This window comes from Chanos chanos, chromosome 1 (genome assembly GCF_902362185.1).
Source record: "Chanos chanos chromosome 1, fChaCha1.1, whole genome shotgun sequence".
NCBI classification, from domain to species: Eukaryota; Metazoa; Chordata; class Actinopteri; order Gonorynchiformes; family Chanidae; genus Chanos; species Chanos chanos.
Window position 1 is genome coordinate 26,100,927 of NC_044495.1, and position 27,732 is coordinate 26,128,658.

Below are 27,732 nucleotides of genomic sequence, written 5' to 3' on the forward strand. Positions count from 1 at the left end.
AGGATTGAAGGGATCCAGTTACTAACTGTCGGCGTAGATAGGGCAGAATTAAACTGGTCTGAACAGATTAAAACAGTACATTCGGCTCAAATGGACTTAAGAGAATATAAATTGTTGTAAGAAAGGGTCCATTAAAGGAGTCACACGCGTCAGAATATCTTTAAACCTTTGTTATACATCCGCAGTGGAGACCGAAGTATTGTTTTGGTTGTGTGGAAGAACGGGCGGCGGGGGTCTCACCCGAGTACCCTGTTTCTTTCTGCAGGGCTACTACTGTGGATATTAACGGTATGTAGACTACTTGGTTATTCCCATATTTAGGTACTTGTAAAATTGTTTACCTACTGGCCTGTGCAGCTTGATGGGCACTTCGCTAGCTAGCTTAGCAACTTACTTACTGAAGTGGGTCTCATGCCGTGGCTGTATTGATGCTGAGGGCATAGAAGCAGTTAACAAAATAATATTTTCACACATTGTTTATAGGTCTCTGTGTATTTTGATGGTCTTGTTACGCATCGCTGTTATAGTATGCACAAATTAGCAAGCGAGTAACTTCGAGGTAGAATACCGTACTTAATTTAGCTATCGTTATTCCTGCAGCTAGCTTGGATAGTTAGCTAGCTTACGACATAACGTCAACCCTCGGAGACAGGTGATGGATGAACACTGGTCAGAGTTCTTTGTTATGCGTTTGTCATTTTCTGTCACTTTGTCCCTAACAGATAATACTAAACGGAAACGCGGGATCTTTTATAAAACTGTTATCTGCCCCATACCATGAGCTAGCGGGCAAATAATGTTGGCTAGTCCGGTTACCTTGTTTTGAAGCAAGTTAGCTGGCTCTCTTGCTACAAGAGAGGTGAGGGGAGGTTAGTCGATTTACTTAATATGACATATTGTTGCTCATTAAAGTTGACAAACCCAGTAATTCATCCCAGTCAGTGATCTTAACAATTTGTTAGTAATATTTGTCTCTACAGAGCATATTCTTGTACTGTTAAACAGTTCTATGTTGTTTTGCGCTGTTTCCAAATATTTACATCTGTCCTTGTTGGTCATGTAAGGGAAAGCGACCTGTTATATCGTTGTTAAAAAGACTGTCTCGCTCTTGCAAAGCAGCTGACCAACAACAGGGCTTTTGTTTACACCGCTAGCCAGCTAATGCTAAGTGTCTTACTTGTACCACTGCAAGAATTACGCATTCTATGGTGGAAATAGCCATGCTTTCCATTCACTTGCCAATAGCTAACGTTAACGAGCGACGTAGCTGATTTTTGTTATCCAATATAAGAGGGACAAATATGTTGCTCCCTACATCGGTTGGGTAGGGTGACTGAACTGTTATTTGGTTTCATTAAGCTATCTTCTTCCAAATGTAACAAGTTAATACACACGGCATTTTCCGTTTCTGCTGCGATTCGTAATCTAGTAAATTTTATGTGACTGAAGAGTTGCTAACATGGAGGAGGGGTTGGTCTCAGACGAGAGCATACTGTATCCTATTGTGAGAAATAAAACATACGATACTAACTAGTTTGTCAACTAGTAAATTAATGGAATGGCTAAGACGGCTAACAAACTAACCTTCATCAAATAGGTTCATCTTGGATATAACGCTAATCTGAATAATCCGATTGACCGTTAAAATCAACCCATATGATCCTAAGGGAAAACACATTTTATTGCCGGGATTTTTTAAAATATCGGATTCGCAAGTGGAAAGATGACTCGCTTTCTTATGACTCTTGTTCAGTAGCGTTCCAATTCCGTCTGCGTATTAGCTATGCTAGTTAAAAATCCGTGCCGAATGTTAACGAGAGTAGAGCTGTTTAAACTGTCCTTTAGCCAAACACGCGGTGAACGACTGGCAAAAGAAATGAATCCATGTGGACGACTCAGTCGATGAACACGGAAAAACCTCTCACATTGTTATGTGGTGAAACACTGGGTGTTAATTAAATGTAGCCTCTAATTTAAGCTTGCTGGCTAACGACGACCTGCGTATTTTGTTAGAATTAGCCAGATAGCTACTAGCTAGCTAAATATGCTAGCTACACAGTCGATGAAAATAATCTCCACAAAGATATATACAAACATATACGGTATTTGACAAACAGATACTTAAGGAAGAAAATGTGAAATTGGCGATGGATTGATTTCATGGCCATTTTCCACCGATTTCGAGGACTTGCCGACCGCAGGATTTCCTTGCAGTTCTCTGTAAGACGCTATGAAAATGGCGGATGAGCTTGATGTTGTGGTAATTTGTTCATCGCTCCACACCCCTATCGGTAAAGCTGACTGCAGCGCCAACATACTTATGGACAAGCAAGCGTACAACACAGTCCTAAGAGAATGATTGCAACACACGGCGCATTTTATTCTATTCGGGAAATTTCGCGGTGTTCCGTTTAATTTTTAACGATGACTTTTCAGCGAGTTGTGATTGCTTGAGTCAAGCAAGTAATGTAAACAAAACACGGACCGTTATGTTTCCAAAGTGGATGGATAAACTAGTCTACTACTGTCTTTTCAATTCGAGCATAGGTTGCTCTTTAGGAGAAACGGGAATCGTGAGAATCTCTTAAAACGACGCCGTGTTTATAATAACTGCAGAGCTGAATGGGTTTTTCTTTTTAAGTAAAGCGTAATTTTTTGAATGGCTAGATTGGTGTAGTGAATATGGATGTCTTTGGGACATGGTGGGTCAGTTTATGGATATATGTCTGTGTTACTGGCAAGTTGTCATATAGCGGCGTTACATAAAAGGATAAAAAATGCAACACTTTGTTAAAAGAACAATAGAGGATTTATTCTAACACCCCTTTTTGTCCTCACTGGTGCTTTGTGCTTCACTGTAACCCCAAGTTTAGTCCAGAAACGACCATACATGTCCCCGTGCCACTGACGACTGGGAGAGCTTGACCTCCCATTTGAAGCAAAATGGAAGTTTGTATCATTTCAGCATTTGTTTGTCTGTCTGAGCAGTCAAAAAAGGGCAAGAACGTTGGGTGTACTGCGGTTTGTCTAGATGAATAGAAAGATTGCTGTAGTTGTTCCTGTTGTACAAAAAGAGCAAACAGGAAATCAGAGCTAAAGAGTTCACATGATCTCGCTCTCTCTCTTTCATCCATTCTTGTGAATTCCATCAAACCCTTTTGTAATACTGTTTGACTGTTTTTGAAAATACACAATAGCAAAAATCCCCAGTCCATCAGTGATCATAACCACAGTTTAGTGTAGTGTTTTATGTTCATGTCATACTGTGTTGTTGCATCATATATTGGTTATTTCTGGTAAATACCAATGCGTGATGTTACTGGCACAATGGTTAGCATGACCTGGTATTATACAAATGCAGTGTAACTGTGACCATGTCCTTTCAGTGATAACCTTTGCATTGAAGAGCCATTGCAGTTAAGCTGTGTTACTGCCCCTTTACTCTTATCCAGTGGTCAACATTACAACCATTGAGAAAGGAGTTGACTGCTGCTTACATCTTAATTTGGGTGGCTGAGGTTGTTTGGCTGGGTGGTTTTATAGAATGGACATGGACCTTAATGTCTAATGAGTAGAGCATGATGCAGTAGAAAGGTCATCTTGATCCAACAATAACACAACGAAAGATTGCTCTTGTAATGACTGATTCAAGATTCTAACCTCAGTTCTCCATTGCTAGTCTTGAGGAAGCCCTATTGCTATCACACTTTTGACCCTGTTCACATGCTTATACAGTCCTCTGCTATTGTACTGTGAGGTCTGTGGGACATGGCTGGTGATGGAGGGGACTTAGAGGCCTGTAGGGGTCAGTTTGTGAAGCAGCAGCTGTGACTCCTTTTTTCCCCTCTGACATTGACAAAGACCCCTGCCCTATTCCTTCAAACCCCTCATCTCACCTCTTCCAGCTCAACCCACTTACAGTAGGTGCTTGTCATGATGTATGACTTGATGAAATCCCAAACAGGAGACAACAGGATTAAATTTTTCTGTGTTGTCTGTGGAATTGAAGGAAGCGGTAGAAGTAAATGACTTTCTGTGACTGGCACCAGAGCACAGCTGACTGGTTGAGGAGACGAATGTTCATTAGGGAGACAGGAACAAGTGACACTATTGATGTTTGACATATTACTGAAGCTACTTCTACTATCAGAGGGCACCCGCTTAGATATGCCCCTACATTGTTCTAGAGACTAGCCTAGTGCTTTATAGAGTATACGAGGCCTGTTTTTGAATGAGAGACCTTTCCCTTCTACTTGAGGATGTGATCCCAGATATCCTGGGCGACATGCAGAAGCTAGGAACAGCTCTATGTTGCAAACTTCTACCAGCTGCTCAGAAAAATTTCTAAAAGAAAATCTGAAAGTGTTGAGAAAATAGCTGATAGAGGCCTTCAAGGTGAATTCTAGAGTAGTTTTGGGATGGTGGAACCTATAGAAAGTTTTCTTTTTTGCTCTCACCTGTTAATGTGTCCCTCTAACACAAGTTGTGCAAGATGAATAATAAAGGTGATCTCCTATCTGTATAGAACAGAGGCCATGGTTGTGTGTGGTGCTTAATGTTACATCAGGACCAGTGCATGGATAGAAAGTGGTGTTTCATCCCAGAGAGCGTCTGCAGGTGCTCTTTGTCCTTACGAATGTGAAATATCAGTGTTTCTCAGAGTCTCTGCTACAGATGACACAGGCACAGGATACATCACTGCACTCAAACCACATGTGCATTTTTCATTGGTAAGCCCTTCTGTATGAAACATTCAAAACAAAAGAGGAGACTGGTATCCATAAATAGTGGTTTCACATGGCCCAGCTTGTGTGTGTTTTGTGCGTGTTTTACTGCATCCTGGCTGTCTTGCTCACACTCTGAAATTAGACAGAGGCCCCATGGGAATGAGCCTTCTCTCAGGAAGTAATGAGGCTGAGAATGAGTCTTCTGTGTCAGTTCACAGGCACCAGGACTTGCCACTTTACCCTTAAACAGTACCTGTGTGTTTAGACTCAGCTTAAGCAGTAAAAGACTTTTTTTTTTTTTTTTGTCTTTGGAGGGTCCTTTGCGTTTTAGGCTGAACTAGATCTTATTTCAACACACACAGAATCAAGCTTTCTGTTCTAAAAGAGACCACATCCCATGGCTGCTTTAGACTGATAAAGTGCCAAAGCCCTTACCATTTAAGATTTGTCATTTTTCACAACACAGGGTTCAGTGCACCAAGCACACATACATGCTCTTGCAGTTGTCTTCCTGTGCTGGCGTTGTCCAAACGGCGTCAAGGCTGGTGCTGTAAATAGATGAGTGTATGTGCTCTTTTTGCCCGTGTGCCAGTGTTGAGCAGTGTCGTCTGTTTGCTTGCTTGTGTTGACAGAGAAATGGAGAGGTGAGCTGCCGCTCCCCCGCCGCAGCGGAGGGACGGAGGAGAGGGCGGCAGGTGGCACAGAGCCTGGCTGTCTCAGGTGACAATGCACCTCTCTAACCCCCAACACACACACACACACACAACACACACACAATCACACTAACACAGCCAGCATACCCTTCTGATTAACTCATAACATATTCACAAGGCACAACATGGCCAAAGCCTCACGCATCAAACCAGAAAAAAAGCTGACCTGCTCTTTTCCTCCTGTGTCAGGCTTGAAAGTTTTCTCTCTTACCCCTGAAACCAGAAGCACCACCCTGGAGTGATGGAGTAAAGCTACCTGTAGTATAGTAGTCTGTGTGACTGTAGTCCAGGTGCTTATTGGTAACTGTGGAGGGGTCTTCCTCTGAGACTCTAGTCTGTAACCCAGAGTCCACAGGGACATTAACTAACACTGGACTGCTGTGTGGAGTAGAGGTGAGGATGAGCACTAAGCTCAGGTAACCTTTTTTTTTCTTTTTTCTTTTTTTTTTTTTTCTTTTTTTTGTAGTGCTCACTGTAACAGATCCCTTTCACAGCCAGACCTCCCTGACAGGTGGCCCACAGACAGAACTGCAGCTGGCATTTCCTGTTGCGCTACTGCTTGTTTGTGCATGCATGCAGGAGTGCAGGATGGGGGAGCAGCAGCCATGCGCTGACATAACGCTGCACGCCAGGCGTGAAATCGATCACGGAGTAGCGCCGTAATGGGACTTGAGTGGCCCTGACTGTTCTTTTTGGCCTGCAGCGAAGTGACCCATCACCACATCCCCCCCACCTCCAGACCCATGCTTTGTCTCGGGAACACGCTCAAATGCACAATGTGACTCAAACAGCAGAAATTAACATGGGGGAGAAACAGTGTATATGAGCTTGCCTGTCAGTCACAGCCCAGTCATGTGTTATCGTTTGTCATCACAGTGAGCACACACACAAGCATTCTGTGCTGATGGGATATGTTTCTATGACTCCATTTGTCCCTAGTCATCTCTGTCTAATCTAAGACTGTCTCATTTTTCTGATTGCTTATGGAGTGTGCATCTCAGAGGAAACCACCTCAGCTTGACTGGCTTTAATATCACTGAGGTCATTAACCTCTTTAGTGTGTGTATTTGTGTGTGTGTTTCATGTAGAATGCCTGATACTTACCCAGAGATATGGTTTGTTATGTATTGGTTTGAGCAATCTGTTCTAAGATGGTTTTGATACAATTGTAAGTAGTATGCAGATTGTAGGATAGGGCACAAGGGGAAGAGGAATAGTTTTCCCCTACTATACTTCTTCTCTCCCTTCCACATTCTTTCCCTCTCTCTCTCTCTCCCTCTCTCTCTCTCTCTCTCAGTCTGTGTGTGTATGTTGGCCTTGGTCCATTATTGTCTACTTCCTCTGGTTGAGAGTGTACCGCAGAACTGAAATATCCCTATGGTTGGTCATTATTTATGTGGTTGATGACATAAAATCAAGTGTCCAAACTAACTGTATTATAACTGTCCTTATGGCTCTTATGGCGTATAGACATAGTTTGCATTGTTTTTGTCACAGAAGTTTGTTCTTGAGGCTTTGCTGTCAGCAGGTCAACCTTGGATGAATGCTGGCAGCATATACATGGAGACTAATGAATGATTGGGCATAGTTCTGCTCCTTTCATTCACCTGCTGCAGTGCTGGAGCTTTGTTTGTGTAACTGAGTTACTTTACATGAATAGCAAAACCGGTTCCCTCTTTGTGCGTTTGTAGGGCATAGAGGTTTGTAAAAAAAATAAAAGCAGTTGTGTTCAGTGTTGGCTACAGTGATTCAGGTCATGAGAATGAGGTGAAGTCATGTCAGTCAGAGAGAAAGTGTTCCTTTCTCAAATTCAAACCTCATCCACGGCTTTGAAACAGTGGCTGAAATGGGGAAGATGCCACATTCTCCCATACAGAATGCCTTCTCTGCTACAGGACACCAGAGAAAGACAGATCCTTTATCTGCCCCCCCCCCCCAGCTCTGTGAAATATGTGAGGACAGAAGAGGACTGAGGTAGACAGAGAGAGTGGTGGAGGTATACAAAAAAAAAAATAGTGGAGCTTCTACGAACACTAGTATTATCCTTCCTGGTCCTCTGTTTCTCTATCCGTCTGCCTCTGTGCCTTCATTCAGATGTGGTTCTTCACTACAGTTGTTGTTTAAAGTGGTATTGGTAAGAGCAGGTCTGTGCTCTGAAATAGCCTCTTTCTTCACGTCCACTCAATTAGCCCCAGCGTCTGCAGCACTCCTCTTCTCCTCTGCACACTCAGGTTTATTTAGGAAGTGCAGAGGGGAGGGAGAGAAATCCGGGTTTATCAGGGAGGAGGGGAAGAGAGAGAGAGAGAGAGAGGTAGGACTAGGTGGAGATGCTTTTTTTTGTTTTGCAGTGTTCCTCACAAATGACGGACCACTCTGTAAAAGGAAGTGGGAGGAGCGTTAGCATTCACCACGCTTAGATTTAGCTAGGAATGCTTTACTGTACTTGTTTTTTTTCTCCACCCCTTCCTTTTTTATGCTGTGTGTCTAGCTCTGTGTGTGTGTGTGTGTGTGTGTGTGTGTGTGTGCGCGCACGTGTGTCTTTGAAAGGAAAGAATGAGTGTCTTACTATGTAAGGGCTGTGTGTGAGGGGAGGGGCAGTTATCAGTCTACATGAGTTGTGTGTAAGTGTGTGCGCTTGTATTGTGCAAGTGCGCATGTGTGGTGTGCATTCCTGAGCAGTGACAGCAGGATTCCCTTGCCGAGGCAGAGAGAAACACATTGACTGTGAGAGCGCTAGAAACAGATGAAATCACTTACAAAGGAAGCATCTTTATTTCAGCGAGACATGCAGAGCCTTTGAGATTCCAGAAACCTTTTTCTTTTCCACAACAGAATGTTGGCTAATTGCTGTGGTGTTCTGGTTAAATGGTACTAGATCAAACGTCAGCAAAGCGAGTCCCCCTGTATTCCTGAGCTGTTTTATATGTTGTGAAAAATTCTGTCAGTGACAAGGAGAAAGAAATTGCAAACCCTCAAAACTAAGAGGATGTGTTTTGCTTCAGAAGTGGGGAGGACTCCACTGTTAAGAGCCCAAAATACCAAAATATGCGAATGTGTGCGCGCGCGCACACACACACACACACAGGGGTCTTCACGCTCCTATTAATTACTCCTGGAGCTGACAGCTGTCGTCTCTGTGAGCCTCTGGCTTACTGTACTGCAGCGTCTCTGTGCCCCACTGATCTCTATTGGCTGTGCACAGAGCCTGTTCAGAATGAGTGAGGGACAGTCCGTCCATTCCTCACCCTGACTGTGTGTGTGTGTGTGTGCGTGTGTGTCCGTGTATTTGCTTTGTAAGGCATTCATTACCCAGTAAGAAGCAAAGTGTGCAGCAGACAGCTCTCATACAGATGAAATATGTATTTCCTAGAAAGTCAGTTCACACACGTGTCACGAGAGATTTGATCAAGCACGTCTGGATCGGCGCTGTGCAGGCATGTTCTAACACTGCGCATATAGACATCTCTGACTTTATGTGTTGGTGTGTCTGTCTCTGGTCTTTTGGATTGGCCCTTACATATTGTCCTGGTCCTCCCATTTGTTTAAGCTCATTTGTTCTAGCCAATGTGGATGTATGACACCCCAGTCTATTTTGTGTTTGCATCTGGCCTTTCCTTTAATCCCATTTATGGGCAGCATTTGCCATCCAAACACACACACACACACCCCAGTTTCTGATATCACAGACACTCAGGGTACCTATCACCCTATGACATTTCTCTCTCTCCCTCTCTCTGTGTAGAAGTGTGTCACCGTGGCATATTTATCCCACTCATATGGGATTAAACCATTACTTGTGAACAGGTAGTCTTGTTGGTCATACTGACACACTCAGCTGCCCACTGACCTTTTGTCTGACCTTATGAGCAGGCAATCATGTAGCCTTAAATTATCATGGCCATTTCACTCATCATCCCCTGTATTTCCCCTGAATATTACCCACTCGCTTTGAGGCAAGTTATTTGAGTATGGTCTGATTCTCCCTCCTTTTATAGCTCCCATTACAGCATGGAAGGATTTGCTTGTGTCTGTATATTTCTGCTAGAATATGAAAGAGTATGCATATGTTACAGAACAGTCTTGTTTAGATGACGGCAGGGTGGGGGCACTCTCCATGTTTGGTTTCCTCTTCTCCCTCCCTTCTTTGCTCTGCCCTTCATTGAGTGCTTTGTCTGTGTGCTGTTGCTCCCTCTTATGGACGTACAGAGATTCTGCAGCCTCCTGCTTGCTGCTCAACTCAGCACAGAGGTCAGATTTACGCAGTAAGCTAGCAGTGCCTTTAACAGTGTTTTGTCTTCTTTCTCCTGTCAGTCTGCCATTCTGATAATAAAGAATAAAAAGCACCCTCTCATTCAGATCCACATGCAGATATTTTGTGCCGTCTGTTTCTCTCATCACTTTGAGATGAATCACATCGGTTCTGGGAATACACTCATTGCCTCTCGACAGGAAATGCACTTTTCCGTTTTTACTCACACATGTCTGTGTGTTTGTTCTAAAGCCTAAAGTAATGTCCTAATGATTTATTTGTGATGTTAATGCTGAAATGTTAACGTGAACTCCTTTCCGTTGACAGGCTTCGTGGATGCACTTAGATGTCTGCAATGAGTGCTGTGGCTGGCATGCCTCAGTGTTTTGGATTCCCATGCTCTGGACTCAGTAGGACAAGAATTTATCAGCACAGAACGTCATGAGCATAGTCATCCCAGTAGGGGTGGACACGGCCGACACCTCATACCTGGACATGGCTGCAGGCTCAGAGTGAGTCCTCATCTCTACTCACCACACTCTCCCTCTTCTATGTGTCTTTGCCCACTCATCTCTCACTCTACCCTTTCTACTTTCATTTTCACTCACATTTTCTAACCCATTGTGTACCTCTCCACTTTCAGCACTGCTCCACTCTGCAGTCTCTCATTCTTTATAATTGTTCCTGTGAAACTCACCCACCCCAGTCAACCCTAAAAAAAATCCCCACCCCCTGTCAAATATTTGAACAGTATCAGTGTCAACACTTTAACTTGAGTGCTGTAGATTTCGCCATAAGAGTGAACTATCATAGACAAAAACTATGCTTTTTGTTGCCTTGATGTAGTTACTCAGAAGGTTTTAATTACATTTCAGCATAGGCTGATCTTTATGCCAGTATGCACAACATAACACTGTATAAAGATCTCTGTGTTCAGGCCAAATTTGGCCTTTGGTGTTTCCCAGACTTCTTAAGATCAGAAGCAAGTTCGCAACGGATTATTAACTGTGTGAAATTTGCTTGTGGTCTCTTTCTTTTGTGTGTTTCTATCTTCATATCAAGAATTGGCGTCAACATAACCCACTGACACAGGCCTTTTAATGGCGTCAGGGGCGCCGGTTTAGCTCTCATGTAGAGAATTCCCCCTTGTTGCAGTAGCAGACGAATGAAAGGCGTGTTTATAAGCACTCTGTTGAATTGAAGGGCAAGAGAAAGCGAGCATCCTCCTGCCCCCTCCCAGTGCAGTTGCCTCGACAGCTTGTGTTGCCATGGAGTCCTCCCGCATTGCCCTCCCCTCCCTATGCAGCGCAGGGGCTGTGTCCATAGCAACTGACTGAGTGGCAGCTGGCCCCTCGGGTGCTTTAGGCTACTTAAGAGAGGCCAAGCCTCTGCTCTGCTACTCGCTCTGGCAGGGCCGTAGTCTCTCAGCCTGGCCTCATAACAGTGTCCGACTGCCTGCTTGCCTGCGTAGATATATTACCCAAAGACACTAATGAGCTTGAGATGTAGACCTCCACCTGCTGCTGTACAGGTCGTTGGCTGCTGCTCCGAATGCTTGGAGGCTACTCTAGGACCTCAGTCTTGATCGTTAGCCTAGCAGTCATTCCACATCACTTCTGCCATGGAGGTCACCATGGTTACTGGCCTGTGTGTCTCCAAAGGGGCTTAGACAGCCCTTTTAAATGCCATTTGGATTTAATAGAGCTCCCATTACACATCCCAAACCTTAGGCACACAGCAGTGTTACTTACTGGATTGACACTGGAAACCTAAGCTGTATCACTAGTTCTCAACCTCCGCTGAGCTATGCACGGGCTGCAGAATGGGCCAGTCACCACAGTGGCCATAGTGGTGGCATGAAAGAGCATTGGTTAGGGCTTTTTGTGTGAGGGACTCCATGGTTACATGGAAGAGGGCGTCTGTGTGACGGAGAACTCGTGTGTGTGTGTGTGTATACAGTTGCAGTGCTTTTTTTTGCCAGAGAGTGGCAATACTCCAAAGGGAGGGCCTTGCTGTTTCCTCGGTCACCACACTGAATTCTCCTCTCTCTTTCAACAGGTGTATGCTTGTGCTTGGGCTAGAGAGGAGAATCTATTCTTTATTGAGCTCTCTCTTGAGCTTTGGGCTGTGATTAGCACGTGCCAAGCTGTCTTGTTTAATTGGAGCTCCCATTACAGTTTTGTCTCACTTCTCTGTCTCTCTTTTTCTCACTCTCTTGTACTCTCTTTCTGTTCCTTATTTCCCTTAGATCAGACATTCCGCTAGTGATGTGAAGATTGTGTTGGATTTGCATGTACGAGAGTTGCCGCTTTGTTCTATATTGTTTGGCTGTCACTATGTTTCTCTTTTCTCCCACTCAAAAACAGAATCTTCACACAGCTTTCCATTGTCAAAACTAAATCCTAACACCTTTGCCTACCATGTGTGTTTCATCATTTTCCCCAAGCCAAAGCAGCCTCACAGGAAAACTACTGTATTAAAAAGGAAAAAAAATCACCCCTCCCTTCCCTTACTCAACATTTTACTACCTCTAGCTTTTCAGTTAGACACAGGAAATCCTTCTTCAGTTTGAGACATATTGATAACCTTAGAAGCGGCCTCACATATAATTTGGTTATTAATCATTAACTGACTGCCCAGCCCACTTTACAAACGTTAGATGTGCCTGTGTTTTACTCTTCTTTGATGTGTTTATGTCTGCGGATAGCCTTCTGTGTGTGTGTGTGTGTGTGTGTGTGCGCGCGCGCGTGTACGTGCAGGTACGTGTGCAAGCACACAAAACGTCCACACAAGGTCCGCCCTCTAGGTAATTCACACACACTTTCACTTTGACACTTGAGCACTCAAGCGCCAACAAAATGAGGAAGTGTCGTTGAGAGTGGAGGGAAGAGACAGCACGCGGTAAAAAGAGGAGAGGGGCCACTCAGGTTTGCTCTTACTCCTTTAAATACAGATAGAGAGAGGCAGAGAGGGGGGTAAGAAAGAGTATCAGGTGTGGAGCCCGTGTTTGTGCTGAATGTATGGACATACGTGGCACTCCCATAAGTCGTTGATGCGTTTGCTGCAATGTCTCTCGTTACACTCCGTTTCTTTTAAGCAGTTGTGTGTTAAATTTCAGTTTACGTCTCTGGCTTGTGTCTGTACTTGTGCGTAAATGATATTGGAGTTTCCTTCGATTCATAAGCTATATGTAGTGTTATTTCCTTCTGATTTTTAGTATGTGATTGTTAGCATGTTATCCTCATGGCCACTCTCTCTGACCGGGTGAATGATGGTCATTCATTACCTTATGTTTATCTAAGAGGCTTTTGATGCAGGTTTCTGCTCTGTTCTCTGATTCTGCTCTGCTGCATATGGGTCAGTAGGTGTGGGGATTGAAGGTTTGTGTATGTGGCATATTATGTGTAATTGGTATGCTGTAGTGGTCTGACAATGCGTGGAATTCCAGCCCCAGTTCTGTAGAAGCCTGTGGGGCACATTCTGTTTGACCTTGAAACAGTTGTCTGCCGTTTTTTGACAGGGGATATATGGTGGTACAGTGACTGAACTGTGTTTATGTGCGTGTGTGTGTTTGCGTGCGTGTTTGTGTTTTAAGGACTAATGGGATATTTAAGGCAAAGTGTTCTTGTTCTCTCTAATTCTCTCTCATACATTCACTGAGATTGTGTTAATGAAGAGCATTGGGCAGCAGGAGACTGTCGGTGGGGGGCATGCCTGTCTTTCCGTTTCTATGCGAGTTGACACTGTTGCTCACTCCTCAGTTCTCCCATTGCAATTCTCATCGCTTCCTTCCTTTTCTCTCGCTTGATTTATTTTCATTTCCCACTAGTCACGTATCTACTACTGTTTATTTGAGGCTGCTCACTCTGTAGCGCCATAGAATGCTTTAAACGGGTTCCGTTGTCATTTTGCAAAGGTGGCAAAATGGGCTCTTTATTTGTCATTGGGTAGAAGTGGATTTACCAGTTTGGCTCAAATAACGTTGAGGAAGTGGGTGTCTGTTATTGTTTCTTTGTGTGTGTGTGTGTGTGTGTGTGTGTGTGTGTGTGTGTGTGTGTGTGTGTGTGTGCATGCCTCTGTGTTCTAACTCTTCCTGCCAAGTATTTAAAGAGGCCAGTGTGTGTTCTTTGAAAGAGGGAGTGTGTGGGAGTGGGTCTCCTGTAGATCTGCCCTGCAGTTGAAACAGCCTTAGTTGTGAGGTACTTGAGGCCAGTACAGTAAGTTCATGTTTACCCCTCATGTAAAGCCCCATCGTTTTTCTGCCGTCAGTTGAGGTGGTATTACAGGATCAGATGCATGCACGCACACACACACACACACACACACACACACACTGCAGTGAAGACCATTCCCTTCACTGGCTTATTACATTTTTCAGTTTGGTTTTGTATAACCAACTGAGTACCTTAAAAAAACATCACAGCTTAAAAGCTACAAAAGAAACAGATTTGCTACTGTCACACTTTATATCCACAGCTGTGTCATTTCCCTCCTTTTCCCTTTTCATCTTATTTTGTCCTGTTGTCAAACCTGCTCTCACCCCTGCTTCTCTGTCACAATCTCTCAAACATATATTCTCTGATGCTGTCAAACCTGTTCCCCACTGTCTCTCATTTTGTTCTCCTCTGTTCAGCAGACCAGAATCTGTGGAGGCTAGCCCTGTGGTAGTGGAGAAGTCCAGCTACCCTCACCAGATCTACAGCAGTAGCTCTCACCACTCTCACAGCTATATAGGGCTGCCTTATGCCGTGAGTAGTGGGTTTTTTTTTCCCCCTACACACGTTCTGCTCAATGTCTTCATACTTTGTCTTTTCCTTTAGGACGACAAGAAACAGCCTTATTTTTACTCCTGAAAGAAAAAGGGTACCCTTATCATTTCTCCTCTGGCTGTTTCCATCAGGATCATAACTATGGGGCGCGGCCCCCACCTACACCGCCAGCCTCTCCCCCGCCAGCAGCGCTGATCCGACCCGGTGACGGTCTGTTTGTGCCGGGGGCTCAGGACGAGGCCTCACGTGGTACCACGCTGAGCACATCCGAGGACGGCAGCTACGGCGCCGACATCACACGCTGCATCTGTGGCTTCACCCACGACGATGGCTACATGATCTGCTGCGACAAGTGCAGGTGAAGACCAAAGAAGCCTTAAAACAGTCCACTGAGCAGGCAGTCACTTTTTAGACAGAAAACAAAATTGAACTCTGGTTTGATCAGATGTTGCTTGTGAACACCAGTTGCCCATCCTTGATATAAACTCATTTCTGTGGAAAATGTCTGTCAGAAAATTTCTTTTGTTACAGTTTTCATACTCTCGCTCTCTCTTCTCTTCCTCTCAGTGTGTGGCAGCACATTGACTGCATGGGGATCGACCGGCAGCACATTCCTGAGACGTATCTGTGTGAACGCTGCCAGCCACGGAGCCTGGACCGAGACCGGGCAATTGTTCTGCAGACAAGGAAGAGGGAGAACATGTCCGGTTAGTGACTCGTTAGCTTCCAACATCACATAATACCTCAGCAAGATGCCTTTATATCACTTAAGAAAGGGGTATTTTTTTCAGCTTAGTAAGGTTCCCAAAACTGGTAGCTATAGTTTTCAGGTGTAAGCATGTAAAATATATGTACTGCTTAACTACACTGCCACCTGCTGGTTGTGCCCAGACTCACCGACATTCAGTCAAATTCAAAGTCAGACGGTATCCATAGAACTTTTGATCATGTGATAGGCAGGTGGTGCTGTAATAACATTTTTTTTCATGTGGCTACAGCTGAATGAGATCAGCAGTCTCACTCAGGTGTCTGTGTATGTGTTACAGACGGCGACACCAGCGCCACAGAGAGCGGAGATGAGGTGCCACTGGAGTTGTACACGGCCTTCCAGCACACACCCACCAATAATACACTTACCACCGGCCGCCTGGGCAACAAGCAGGCTGATAAAAAACGAAAAAAGAGTGGAGACAAGGAGCCTGTGGCAGCATCTGCCCGTGCCAAAAAGGTCTCTCTCTCTCTTTCTCATTTCCAACACTGTCACCCAGCATTCAGTTCAGTTTTAATTTACAGTACAGTATTTCAAATAAATTAACTATGCGTATTCAGGACTTTAAGACTTCCCAGCCTGCTGTCTTTTGTCAAATTCTCTGAGAAGGAATTTTGTTTTACTCCAGTCTCCAGTTATGCTCCTCTTTACTGACAGTTGTCCTTGCCTTTTAGGCATTTCGTGAGGGGTCCAGAAAGTCGTCCCGGGTGAAGGTGAGTTCAGTCTACACAATCGCTGCAACTTGAACCCAGGGACCTCAGGGAAATTTAATAATACTTGAGCATGGGGCTTCTGAGTGCCTTCCCTCTCCTCTCTGTGACATTTACACTTTTTTTTTAGTGATGTGCACTGTGTTTTTACCATGTCCTCTCTCTCCAATCTTTCAGGGCTCTGCTCCAGAAGTGGAGCCCACAGAGTATCCGTCTACATGGGAGAGTAAGATAAAGACATGGATGGAGCGCTATGAAGAGGCCAACAGTAACCAGTATAGTGAGGATGTACGCATCCTACTCCGCGTTAAAGAGGCTCGCGATGGCAAAACGCTCGCCTACAACACACACACAGCTGCCTTCAAACCACCTGTAGAGGTACCAGACTATTGTTTGCTTGATATACATACATACATACACGTTGTTAAAATTTAGGAAAGACAGAATGGAGCACTTATTAAGTTTCCCTCCTGGCTGTTTTTACAGAGTCAGGTGCAGAAGAATAAGAAGATTCTGAAGGCAATACGGGATTTGGCCCCAGATTCGCTCATTATTGAGTACCGGGGTAAATTTATGCTCAGGCAACAGTTTGAGGCCAACGGCTACTTTTTTAAAAGGTGAGCACATATCTGTGTATGTGAAAATGTAGCTCTTTTCTAGTGCTGGTTCTCTTAGTTTTCTGAATGTTTCTGTATGAATGAGCCTGCGTATGTGGACATAGACTGGGCTCACGGTGGTCTCTGGCAAGTCTGTCGTTCACACTGTCTGTCATATGCTGGAGACATTGGCTCTTAGAGCTCACCCACCATATGGTCTTATGGGCATTTCCAAGCTGTTCCCTTGCCCATCCAGCACTGCCTGTCATATCTCTCTCGCTCTCTCTCTCTCTCTTTCTCTCTGGCGCCAGGGTTACCCCTCACGCTTCAACTCGTTTTCTCTCTTTCTCTAGGCCGTACCCATTTGTGTTGTTCTACTCAAAGTTCGATGGGTTGGAAATGTGCGTGGACGCCCGAAATTTTGGTAATGAGGCCCGTTTCATTCGCCGATCCTGTACACCGAATGCGGAGGTGATTGTCCAGTGGTGGTGTTCTGTTTTTCACAGCTTATTTATGAACAACACCAGCCTATAGTCTCTCTGTGTTTATTTAGACCTCATCTCTCTTTATTTTGCTCCTTCTCTCTGTCTCAGGTGCGACATGTGATTGAGGATGGCATGTTGCATTTGTACATTTATTCGCTGAGGTCCATCTCAAAGGGAAATGAGATCACCATTGGCTTTGACTATGACTATGGCAGCTGGTGAGAATGGAACACTGCAGGAAAACACACACACACACTGTCTTTCTCTGTCTAAAAAACCATATAGCTTACACCTGTTTGTCTTTGTTTCCTGTCACTGCAGTAAATACAAGGTGGACTGTGCCTGTCTGAAGGGAAACCAGGAGTGTCCCGTACTGAAACACAATCTAGAGCCCACAGAGAATTTTAGCTCTGGGAATGACTCCCGGCGTCGCCGTGGCCGTAAAGACAAAGAGCCAACACGGGACCGTGATGAGACTGGCCAGAACCAGAACCTCACCCTGGACTGTGATGGCTCTAAAGGCAAGGCCCTCACTGATGCTAAACAGAGGAAGCTCTCGCCGCTGCGCCTGTCCATTTCCAACAACCAGGTATGGGATCCCCATGTTCTATATTCGCCTTTCTCATCATCCATGTTTCACCATCAATTCTACTCCTTTTGTTATTACCTCTTCAAGAGCAATTCATAGGATTGAAGTGCCTTGCTGAACAATTTATAAATTTGTGTTTGTTATTGATGCATGTAAGCTTATGTTCACTTTGTTGTATGCTTGTTCTTCTAAATGTCATATATTGAGACAGTCTTGCAATCTGTCCATCTGTCCATCCGTCCTTCCATCCCCACATACTTGTCTTGCCAAACCCAAACCCCATAAAAATGCCATTTGTGTCTCCTACCATATGGTATGCATCTCTCTGATCGTGCTGTACCTGAACTGCAGCTTTCAACAGGAGATACTGTGTGCAAGCACCAATTTATTGTTTAAAATCAGGGATGGCTGGCAGGTTTAATGGTAGGTCAGTGAAGGGAGCATGGACAGTTGATAAAATTAGCAGTGTTAGCACGGCTAACTCCACACTACCACAGACTCTGACCCTCCTATGCCGATGAGTCAACAGATTGGAATACGTGGCCACTTTATCATCCAGCCTGGTCACTTGCCTCTTCCCCCCTTCGTCCCCCCAAACCCCCTCTTCTTCCTCCTCTCTTTTTCATATCTCTTTCTCCCCCTTATCTAGTCTGTAGCCAGACTTTGAGCCAGGAGTGCCATTATAAAGCGCCCCCTCTCCCTCTTACAGGATCCTGAATTAATTGAGGATATAGAAGAGAAAGCCTCCGTTAGCATTGAAGTAGAGATGGAATCAGAGGAGCAGATTGCAGAGAGGAGGAGGAAGATGGTAAGTGCGCCCAGGGCCCACAGTTGCCATAGGAGCTGTGCTACCCCTGCAGGCCCCTCTCTCCCTGCCCTTGCGTGTGTGTGGTGATGGGTGGGGTGGGGGATCCCAAACACCCCATTTAACTCACCCTCTCCTCCCCCACACCTGAATCCCATCCCTGCTGCTACTGCTGCCACTGCTGCCGCTGTTGTTGCTGTTTCTGCTTCTGTCACTGTGTAGCCTAAGTGCTCTGAAGGTCAGCGTAAGGTTGTGAAGGCCTCCGCCTGCTCTCCCACTCTCCCCTCTACCCCTACACTCACTGTCTCATGGACTTGTCTCGTTTGCTTGGCAGGGTTCTCAGGGTGCTGTGCCCTCTCTGTGTGTTCTCATTCACGCTCATCCTTCTCCCCTGTCTTTTATTTGGTGCCGTATTCTTACTACCTCATGACACACGGCTGGTTTCTCACAGCCTCTGGAGCTCATTAGCTTAATAAACAATGGGACATGTGGCTCAGACGCTAGCACTGAAGGAGCATTCACATCATCTTTCTCCACGGCCATCAGCTCATCAGTTTGAATTTAACTCATACATTTTCAGTCATTCTCTCTGCCAAATCCCACTCTCCCAAAATGATAGTCACACACTCACTCTGGAAATGACCCTGTTGTTGGCTCTCTTTCACACAGTAAACAGAAGGTGTAAAGTGCTGAATCACGCAGTTGGCTAATGTACAGAAAGGGAACAATAGGGTGTTGCCAAGGGTGTACTGATGCTGGGAGCTCCTCACACAAAGCTCCCGTCCAGGATGAATCACACCCAGGAAAAACACTTTGTACTCTCTTCCTAGTTCACAGCGAAGTTTGGCACTCAGGAGTGGATGTGAATGGTGGTCTGACTGGTGTGCTTTAATACTGTGTTGAGCATGGCTGTTAGGCACTAGGGCAGCATGGGATGTCTTTGTGATGCAATAGAACGTTTGAATGTGTCTGCCTTGAGTGTTGATCTCAACATGTCTAGTGTGCCCATAGTTCAGATTTCGTAGTTCTCCAGATTCTGTTAACAAAGTATGATGAAAGCTCAACCCCCTCCTCACACACACACACACACACACACACATTTGCAAAGTGCAGCTTTGTTTTCAGCAAAGGCAGAGGAAAGAGTGTTGTCTTACATGATGTAGAACTTAAAGGCAGTGCTATGAATTCTAACCCATGGGACCTGTTTGGTCAGAACATTATTAAAGAGCCAGGCAATCTACTATATTATACCCAAGACCTTAGTTGTGTGTTGTTGTTGAGTGGCAGTAGTTAACACGCCATCGTTTCTATAGATTTCATATCCTATAGTGGCCAGTGGTTCTCCTTTAGGTACAGCTTTTCGTGACATCATGTGAAGGCCAGTGCGTTTCTGAATCTGTGTAAGTGTGAGAGCAGTAGTGATGAGGCTAGCGTCATTCTAAACCCGGCTGTCTCTCTCAACATTATTCAGGCCAGCCCAGCGGAGGAGTCCCAGCTTCATGGCAGGGGGGCCTCCAGCTGGAAGGGACTGAGAAACAAGGAGGTAAACTCTGTCCCCCGCCTGCACTCTCCCTTATTCCCTTGTTTCCCTTAAACACCCCCTCGCCTGCCTGACCACCGCCTCCATGGGGGACTCTTACATACTAACCCACATGTCCCTGTCCACACTGACCAATCCTGTATCAGGATCCAGTTTGTGTGATGTGAGCTGCTCAGTGTCCCAACAAGTCCAGAGGACCCTTTTGTGATTACCATAGTCTCTTTTAAAGGAACTAAAAGTTCTAAGTTTTGGTGACCTTCACTTTTAGGTCCAGATGGAATTTTTATTAAGGTGTTGACAAAACTAGGTGCTTGGCTCACCTCTTGGTTTGGTTGTATCTAATGAAAGGAAAGGGAGGTGTCTTTCTCTCCTTCTTTGCTGCTGGATTTCGCCTCTGTTTTGTGCGCTGTGCAGCTGGCTGGGGCCCTGCCGCTGGGCGGTAACATTCTCATGTTTGTTTTTGTCCTCTTCCTCTCTCTGGTCACCCTCTACCTACATAGACACGAGAGGAACGGAAGATGGAGGCCATCCTGCAGGCATTTGCCCGAATGGAAAAGAGGGAGAAACGACGTGAGCAGGCCTTAGAGAGGATTGGGGGACGCAGTGAGATCAAAGAAGAGCCCCCTGCCACACCTGAGGCGGAGTCACCAGCTGCATTACAGGTATGTTCTCACTAGAGGCAAACTGTATGCTTTACAAGTTATATACAGACAGCTCTATTCAGGTTTGTTCCTGCGCCCTGTGGTTCCTGTACACTCTTATATAACCCTTATGTGTTTATCCCTCAGCCCCCCCTGGAGGTTGTGAAAGAGGAGCCAGGGTTGAAGCCAGCCACAGCCGCAAAAGTAAGCCGCTCTAAGCAGAGAAAGAGTATGTCGCGGAACCGGACTCATATTGGACAACAGCGACGGAGAGCCCGCACAGTCAGTGCCTGCTCTGATTTACCGCCCGGTTCTCCTGGAGAGACCCTCGAGGCACCAGTGGGTGAAAGCCATGAAGGAGATGCACCCTCTGCTCCTGAGGCTGAAACACTCACCACACATGTGCCTGATGTCAGCCCTCCCCACAGCGGATCACCTGCCCCCGCCTGCCGCTCCGGACAGAAATACCCAAAAACTAAAAAGGTACCAACTTGATCCCCTCCATTTCGTTCTAGAGCATGCCACTCATCTTTAGGAGTCTTAAGTTTTTTTGTTTTTTGTTTGTTTTTGTTTTTTTTAAATTGTAATTGTTCTTCGTTCTCTCCCTGCAGCACTTAGTGAGTGAGTGGATGGGTGAGAAACAAGAGCGAGGGGTCACACGGACTCCAGAGCCAGCCCCTGACAGACCCTTGAGGATCAGCAGTGACCCTGAGGTGTTGGCTACGCAGCTTAACTCACTGCCGGGCATGGCCTGTACCCCTCATGTCTACAGCACACCCAAACACTACATTCGTTTTTCTTCGCCCTTCCTTGTCAACCGCAGCCCCACCACGCCGGGAGTGCCGACGGGTCGACGCCGCTCACGAGAGCTGCCCGACACACCACCTGCCACTGGCTCCTGCAAAAAGGTAACTAGGCACCTTGTTACACAGTTACAATATAATGTGGCTGTGGATATCCTGGCAATAGGATACAGTTAGGGTTTGTTGTAAATGATCGGGTCTCCTTTACAGTGTGTGCTGGTACATGCATTAATTCGGTTTTGTCTCTCCTCAGCGGTGGCTAAAGCAGGCATTAGAGGAGGAGGGTTCCACCAGCCCAGCCAATCGCTCTTCTCTCCTCCTGCCTAGCGAAGGACCTCTTAGTCCTGCTATCAATGGAGAGTCTGACAGTCCACTTCCTTTAAATGGCAGCTGCTCGTTACCAGGTGGGTGAAAAGATACTTGAGTTGGCAGATGTGTTCTCGTTTCTCTATCTGTTGGTGTGGGAGTTGACATTTCCGACAGTACTATGCATGTGTGACGAATACATTTCTGTTTGGTGAGCAGAGTTGCCGACCCCCCTCAAGAAGCGACGGTTGTGTCCGCTGGATGCATGTATGTCAGAAACCTCCACCCCCTATGGCTCCCCATGTGCTACGCCTACACGAGCAGAGCTGACGGAGGCTGCGGTTACTCCTCTCCAGCTGGCTACACCACCACGTGCCCGTTGTGATGAGCAGGGCTCTGACCCCTTGCCCTCAGTGCCCTCACATACATCCCAGAATCCTTCACACAGCAGGCCACAGGAGGTAAGACTACTCACCTGTCAGTCTTTCTTGATTACATCTTATTATGTGAAGCCCAAAGGACCATGGTTTTGATGCCATGACTGAAATCCATCCAGAGAATGGAATAATGCATAAATTGCCAAAGGAGGATTTAGTAGCCATGTTCTCATTTACGTCTATGTTTGTGTTAACAGAGTGAGTCTTCTCAGGAGAACTCTCCAGAGTCAAGCCGTAGACCCAGCACTCAAGAGGTGAGCTCCTCATATACACTTGAGACTTTAAACTCCATTGTGTTAGTCTGTCTAATTACCACATTTACAGTGTCTCACAATGGTCATTTCTCTGGTTCAGATGGAACGGTCCCCATCGCTTTTGGCCTCCCCCAGTGTGAAGGCAGTGGTTTCTGAACCACCCTCCCAGGACAGTGCTCTTCCTGCTGGAGCACAGAGCCCCCATCTAACCCTCACTGAGCCACAGGACTCAGCAATGGAGGATACGGCAGACACGGCAGCAGAAAGTAACACAGAGGCTCCTACCACCTCCACGGACGCTCCAGCGTCATCTTACCCGCCCTGGATAAAGAGCCCAGAGAGAGGCCTTTCCTTCTCTCCAGTCAACTCCAACCTGAGGGACCTCACGCCCTCCCATACCCTGGAGATGGGCGCCTTCAGGCCTGAAACAGCCACAGGCACATTCAGTGAAGGGACACCGTTTTACCCCTGCAGTGAAGAGGGTAGCACCATGGCCTTCACCCGTTCCCTGAGTGGAGACAGCACTACGGAAGGAGGAGGCACCGCTCAGAATCCCCCACAGAAGAAAAAGGTTAGTTTCATCAAATTGCCCGCATGATTAATTTGTTGTTATTGCTGTGGAAGACGCACATGAGTCTGTGACTGATGGTGTACACTTATATTACAATGTAGTATGGTCATTTAAAGTTGCTTATTTTTGTTACTGATAATGGGATGTAAGTGATAATTACGTGCAATGTAACTTTCTTGTTCTTCAGGAGCATTTAACATTTTTTAAATACTAATGAATGTGTTGTGATGTGTCTTTGTTCTCCAGGTGTCTCTATTGGAGTATAGAAAGCGCCAGCGTGAAGCCAGACGGAGTGGCTCAAAGGTGGAGTGTGGCTCCCCTGTTTCTACAGCACCCCCTGTGGATGCGTTTCCTGTCACCATGGATACAACTGCTGAGCCCACAGCGCCTATAGTAACATCAGCCCCAAGGACTCCCCAGCCGAGTGATGACCCTGAGGCTCCCCCACAAGGAGAGAGGGAGGCAGGAGAGGGACAGTGGTATGTCCTTTGATACTTCAACAATCTATGAGATTCTGTTGGAATCAGTTCTTAGTCCTTTAGTCAAACAGTATGCTCACTCAGTTCATAGGAATCTCAGGCCACAGTCATTCAACACTGAGAAATATGCTGCTTGTACTCAGTGAAATATCTGTTAATGCATATTTAATCTAAACATGGTCCATCTACAAGCTGAGTTTTAACCAAATAGAAAGCATTTCTGAGAATTTAATTGTTTTAAATAATAGTAATTGTACTGTAAGTGTGACTGGTGTGTGTATGATGTGACTAGTTAGTGTAGTGTGGCATAATAATTGCACATCGTAATTTGATTTTTTTTTTTTTTTCTTTTTGTTTCGTAGGACATCTTCCACATCTGTAGAGCAGGCCAGAGAGCGCAGCTACCATAGAGCTCTGCTTCTGAGTGACCACCGTAAAGACAAGGACACAGGTCAGACATGCACTCATGCAGATTCACACACTTAGTTTTCCACTCTCATTCACTCCTGTGACTTATCTGATGACTGTATATTTATGTTTCCTTTAGATGGTGGTGAGACAGAGGGTGGAGATGGTGCTCCAGCAAGAGACTGTCCGTCTCCGAAGACCTGCAAGAGCCCTTCCACACACACAGTAAGACACTATCACTCACACTCTCTCTGTCTCTCTCTCTCTTATCAACTCACTTATAGCCTTTGCCTGGAATACACTGAACATGTACCCCTGGACATTTGTGTCTGAGACATGGAGATGTCCAAAGTAATGTTATAATGTTTTTCTCTTGCTTGTTTTTCCCTTTAGTCTTGCTCACCAGGTCCTAGCGCTGCCCACCAGTCAGCATCTCGCCCAGGAAAGGAAGAAGAGAGTGAAGCCCAGCCTCGTCCCCTTGGCCAGTCTCTGTCCGTCCAGCCGCCCGGCAAACCCCCCGGCACCAAGACGGCCCCACTGACGCCCACTAAGCTGCACAGTGGCCCCAGCAACATGCCTCACAGCCACTTTGCCAGCCCCTCACTCCTACACTCTCCCAAAGCCCAGCCCCAGGGCTCACCCTACCGCAGTCAGAGAGCCTTCCTCTCCGGCCAGTCACAAAGTCAACCCCAGGCCCAGGCTGCCTCAGGCCCAGCCACTTTCTCTCAGTACAGCCCCCAGAGTGCGCCTCCGCCTCCTCCCCCACCTCCTCCAGCACCACCAGTTTCTGCGGCATATTTCCCAGGACAGACAGCATCTGCTGCTGCACCCTTCCCAGGGTTCAAGCCCTCGGTGGCCTCGCCCTTTCCCCCGGGCTCCCAGCCCCTCTTGCAAACCCACCATGCTCTGCACTACCAGAGTGGTGCAGCCCCTCCTCCTCCTCCACCACCTCCTCCTCACCCACAGCCAAGCCCTACCCTGTTACACGTCAATCTGCAGCCCCCTCCAATCCAGCAGCACCAGCTTCTCCTAAGCTCCGCCCCACCCCCACCTCCCCCACCACCACAGGGCCAGACGTCTCAGCAGCAGCCCAACAGCAACGCGTTGCTGTCTATGAAGCAAGGCCCACCTCCCCCTCCTCTCCCACCGCCTCCGCCTGCTCCCTCTGGTGGTGCCCCTAACCCGTTCCAGAACATAGGGGGCTTTCAGACCACACTACTGCACACTGCAACATCCAGTAACCCCTCTGTGCCCCCTTCTACCTACCCAGCCCATCAACAGACTGTGCTTCCTCCTCCGCCCCCACCTCCTCCACAGCAAACTCCTCCCTCACAGACTCAACCCAACACCTCCCAGATCTCCAGCGGTGCCCGAGGAGCCCCCTCCTCCTCTGCCCCCTTCCACAGCACAGGGTACCTGGGCACAGGGTGGCACTGACCACAGCAGAGGAGTTGCATCCTCAGCAACCCGCCCTACGAACTCACCTAGAGAAGGGCGACACGACAATACCGTGTATCATAGTACAGCTGTAAATATTTTCTATGTACCTTTACACACGGCCAATGGAAAAACAGGAGCAAGAAAAAGTCTACCTTTTAAAGGACAAAAAAGAAAAGGACTGTAAAACAATTTGAAGAGACTTTGTAGAAAATGAAAGTGGATGATCCTTGGTGCTCATCACCTCCCCAACACCACCTCTGACGTCTTTTGGAACGTCTCTTTTTTGTCATTTTAATTATTTTAATTTTTGTTTTACTCCCTCCTTTCTTCTGGTAGAGAGTCCCAGGTGTCTGTCTCTGTCTGTTTGGATTTCTGCTGTTGGATCCCCCTGCCCCTCCTCCACTGTTAATGGACATTCCAGTCTCTTTCACTCTGCCAGACCCCTTTCATCTCCTCTCCTCCCCCCTCCTGTCTTTTTTTTTTCTCTTCTCCTCCCCCTCACCATTTATTTGTGTTATCTAGTGGCTCATTATAGCAAAAGAAAAAAGCTTTTTGTATAGAGAAAAAATAAAACAGAATTATTATTTTTTTTATTCCTCCATATAACAAGATATCTGTGCACCGCTGCAGACATTCAGAGATGACCTTTCTGGTAGGCTGCTTCAGTGCCCCAGGAGTCTGCACGTCTATGTGTGTGCGTGTGTGTGTGTGCGTGCGTGCGTATGTGTGCGTGCGTGTGCGTGCGTGTGTGTATGTGTGTGAGAGAGAGAGAGAGAATGGGTGTGTGCTTTTCTTGAGAGCGAGCGAGAGTTTGTCTTATATTCACTGTGTGTGGGTATGTATGCAAGAGAGAAGACAAGTACGGTGACTGCTCATCAAGGAGAGAGCTGTTGTCATCAGAAGCAGGCGCCGAGAGAGGTCTCACCTGTAGGATGTTAGCGGTTTATTTTTGAATATCAATGGTTATTTGTAGAAAGTGTAATTTAATGTATAGGTGGTTACTCCAGCTTTCTCCAGAAACAGGTGTAAATATTGGCTTCTTTTCTTTTCTATGCTTGTACAATTCGCTCCCATCCCATTTTTGAATATGGTTGTAAATACGAGCGCTCTTGGCAAAGCTGAATGTTTCTGTGACCGTAGCACTATTTTTATTTTCTTCTCTCTGGATTATTCAATTTGTCTCTTTTTTTATTATTTGTGTGTGAGTGTATGTGTGTGTGAAGGAGAGAGACTCACAGACACAGCACTGGTTGGCTATTTTCATGGTTCATTATAATAAAATCACTGTAATGACAGTTTTATACCATCTCTTGTGTGGCGTGTCTCTTACTGTGAGAGAGGAGTTTGTTAACATTATTTAAATTATTGTCCAAGTTAAAGGAGGTCACACATTCGTGTCCACTAAAGCCAAAACATCCACAAGGCTCAGCGATTTCTCACACATCTAAACTGTACCTGATTGGCTCTTCATTCTGGGTTCTTGGCATTCTCAGAGAACATTCAATCCAGATCTGCAGAGCACAAGTGTTACTAAGCATTAAATGCACTCCTCTCTTCCTCAGGGTGCCTGTCTTATCACATAAGGCAGAGTGTGCAGGTAGACAGTGGTGATACTCTCTGCAGAGGAAATAAAAGCTCCACTCTGAAGGGCCTGACTTTGCCTGTGTGTAGATCATGTGTTGTGACTGGCAATGGTTGAATTTGCAGCTCCTACATTAGCTAAACATTTACTCAGTACACCTTAGATACACATACAAGTGATTTTGAAAGGAACTTTGCACTTGGTACACAGCCAACATTTTATATAAGATTTACTGTGCTAGTACATAAATTATCAGACATTCACTTCACAGTTTGAGACTGACAACTGAGAAACAAAAGCTTTTTTTCTTTCAATGTTTATTTGTATTCTTGTTAGTATAGTTTCCCACTTATGTAAATAGATCATGTTTACATTGTTCTATTGTATATACATCTTTAGGATTTCAAACAGTCAGCATGGACTTCAGTTAAGACAGTGATGTTTTAGTCCCTCAGGTTTCCTTCTCAGTGCTTGGGTACAGCATGATGTCACTACCTTTACTACCTCGTGTGCCATAAACAGTGTCTTTGAGACTATACACAGATCAAAAGTGTTGTCTGTGGCTTTCTGTTTCACAATGACAAACCTCAGCTTTAATACATTGGGACTTGGATCAAAGTTCAGCTGAAAGCTAAATTGCTTCCTGGAACATTTCCGTTAGGATTATTCTAAGGGAGTGGCATTCATGTTCACAGTAAGATCCAAGTGAGAAATGAAAATACTATTGTAACAATACAACACCTGCTGGGGCACATATTTACAATGTACCAATATCACTGAGACTAGAGCATTTTCCTAAATATCAATGTGAAGACAGAAATACAGACATACTGGACATGTAAACACCAAGTACATTATT

General features: G+C 45.8%; 1 protein-coding gene across 2 annotated transcripts; it reads left to right on the plus strand.

Moving 5' to 3' along the window:
• kmt2e (lysine (K)-specific methyltransferase 2E) lies at positions 1–26,588 on the plus strand. Of its 2 annotated transcripts, XM_030768910.1 has the most exons (26): positions 1–288; positions 5,360–5,447; positions 10,017–10,201; positions 14,326–14,437; positions 14,590–14,816; positions 15,026–15,165; positions 15,505–15,686; positions 15,902–15,940; positions 16,115–16,315; positions 16,424–16,554; positions 16,887–17,004; positions 17,127–17,236; positions 17,340–17,607; positions 18,317–18,415; positions 19,884–19,955; positions 20,453–20,614; positions 20,741–21,076; positions 21,205–21,501; positions 21,650–21,800; positions 21,922–22,163; positions 22,337–22,393; positions 22,494–22,964; positions 23,211–23,443; positions 23,806–23,894; positions 23,991–24,076; positions 24,245–26,588. In XM_030768910.1, exons 3-26 carry the CDS (start codon positions 10,131–10,133, stop codon positions 25,286–25,288), a joined length of 4,938 nt encoding a protein of 1,645 aa, XP_030624770.1. In that variant the 5' UTR covers positions 1–288; positions 5,360–5,447; positions 10,017–10,130; the 3' UTR covers positions 25,289–26,588. The 2 variants fall into 2 exon arrangements, with proteins under 2 accessions (XP_030624770.1, XP_030624778.1); XM_030768918.1 differs by lacking the exon at positions 19,884–19,955.
• The last annotated feature ends 1,144 nt before the right edge of the window (positions 26,589–27,732 follow it).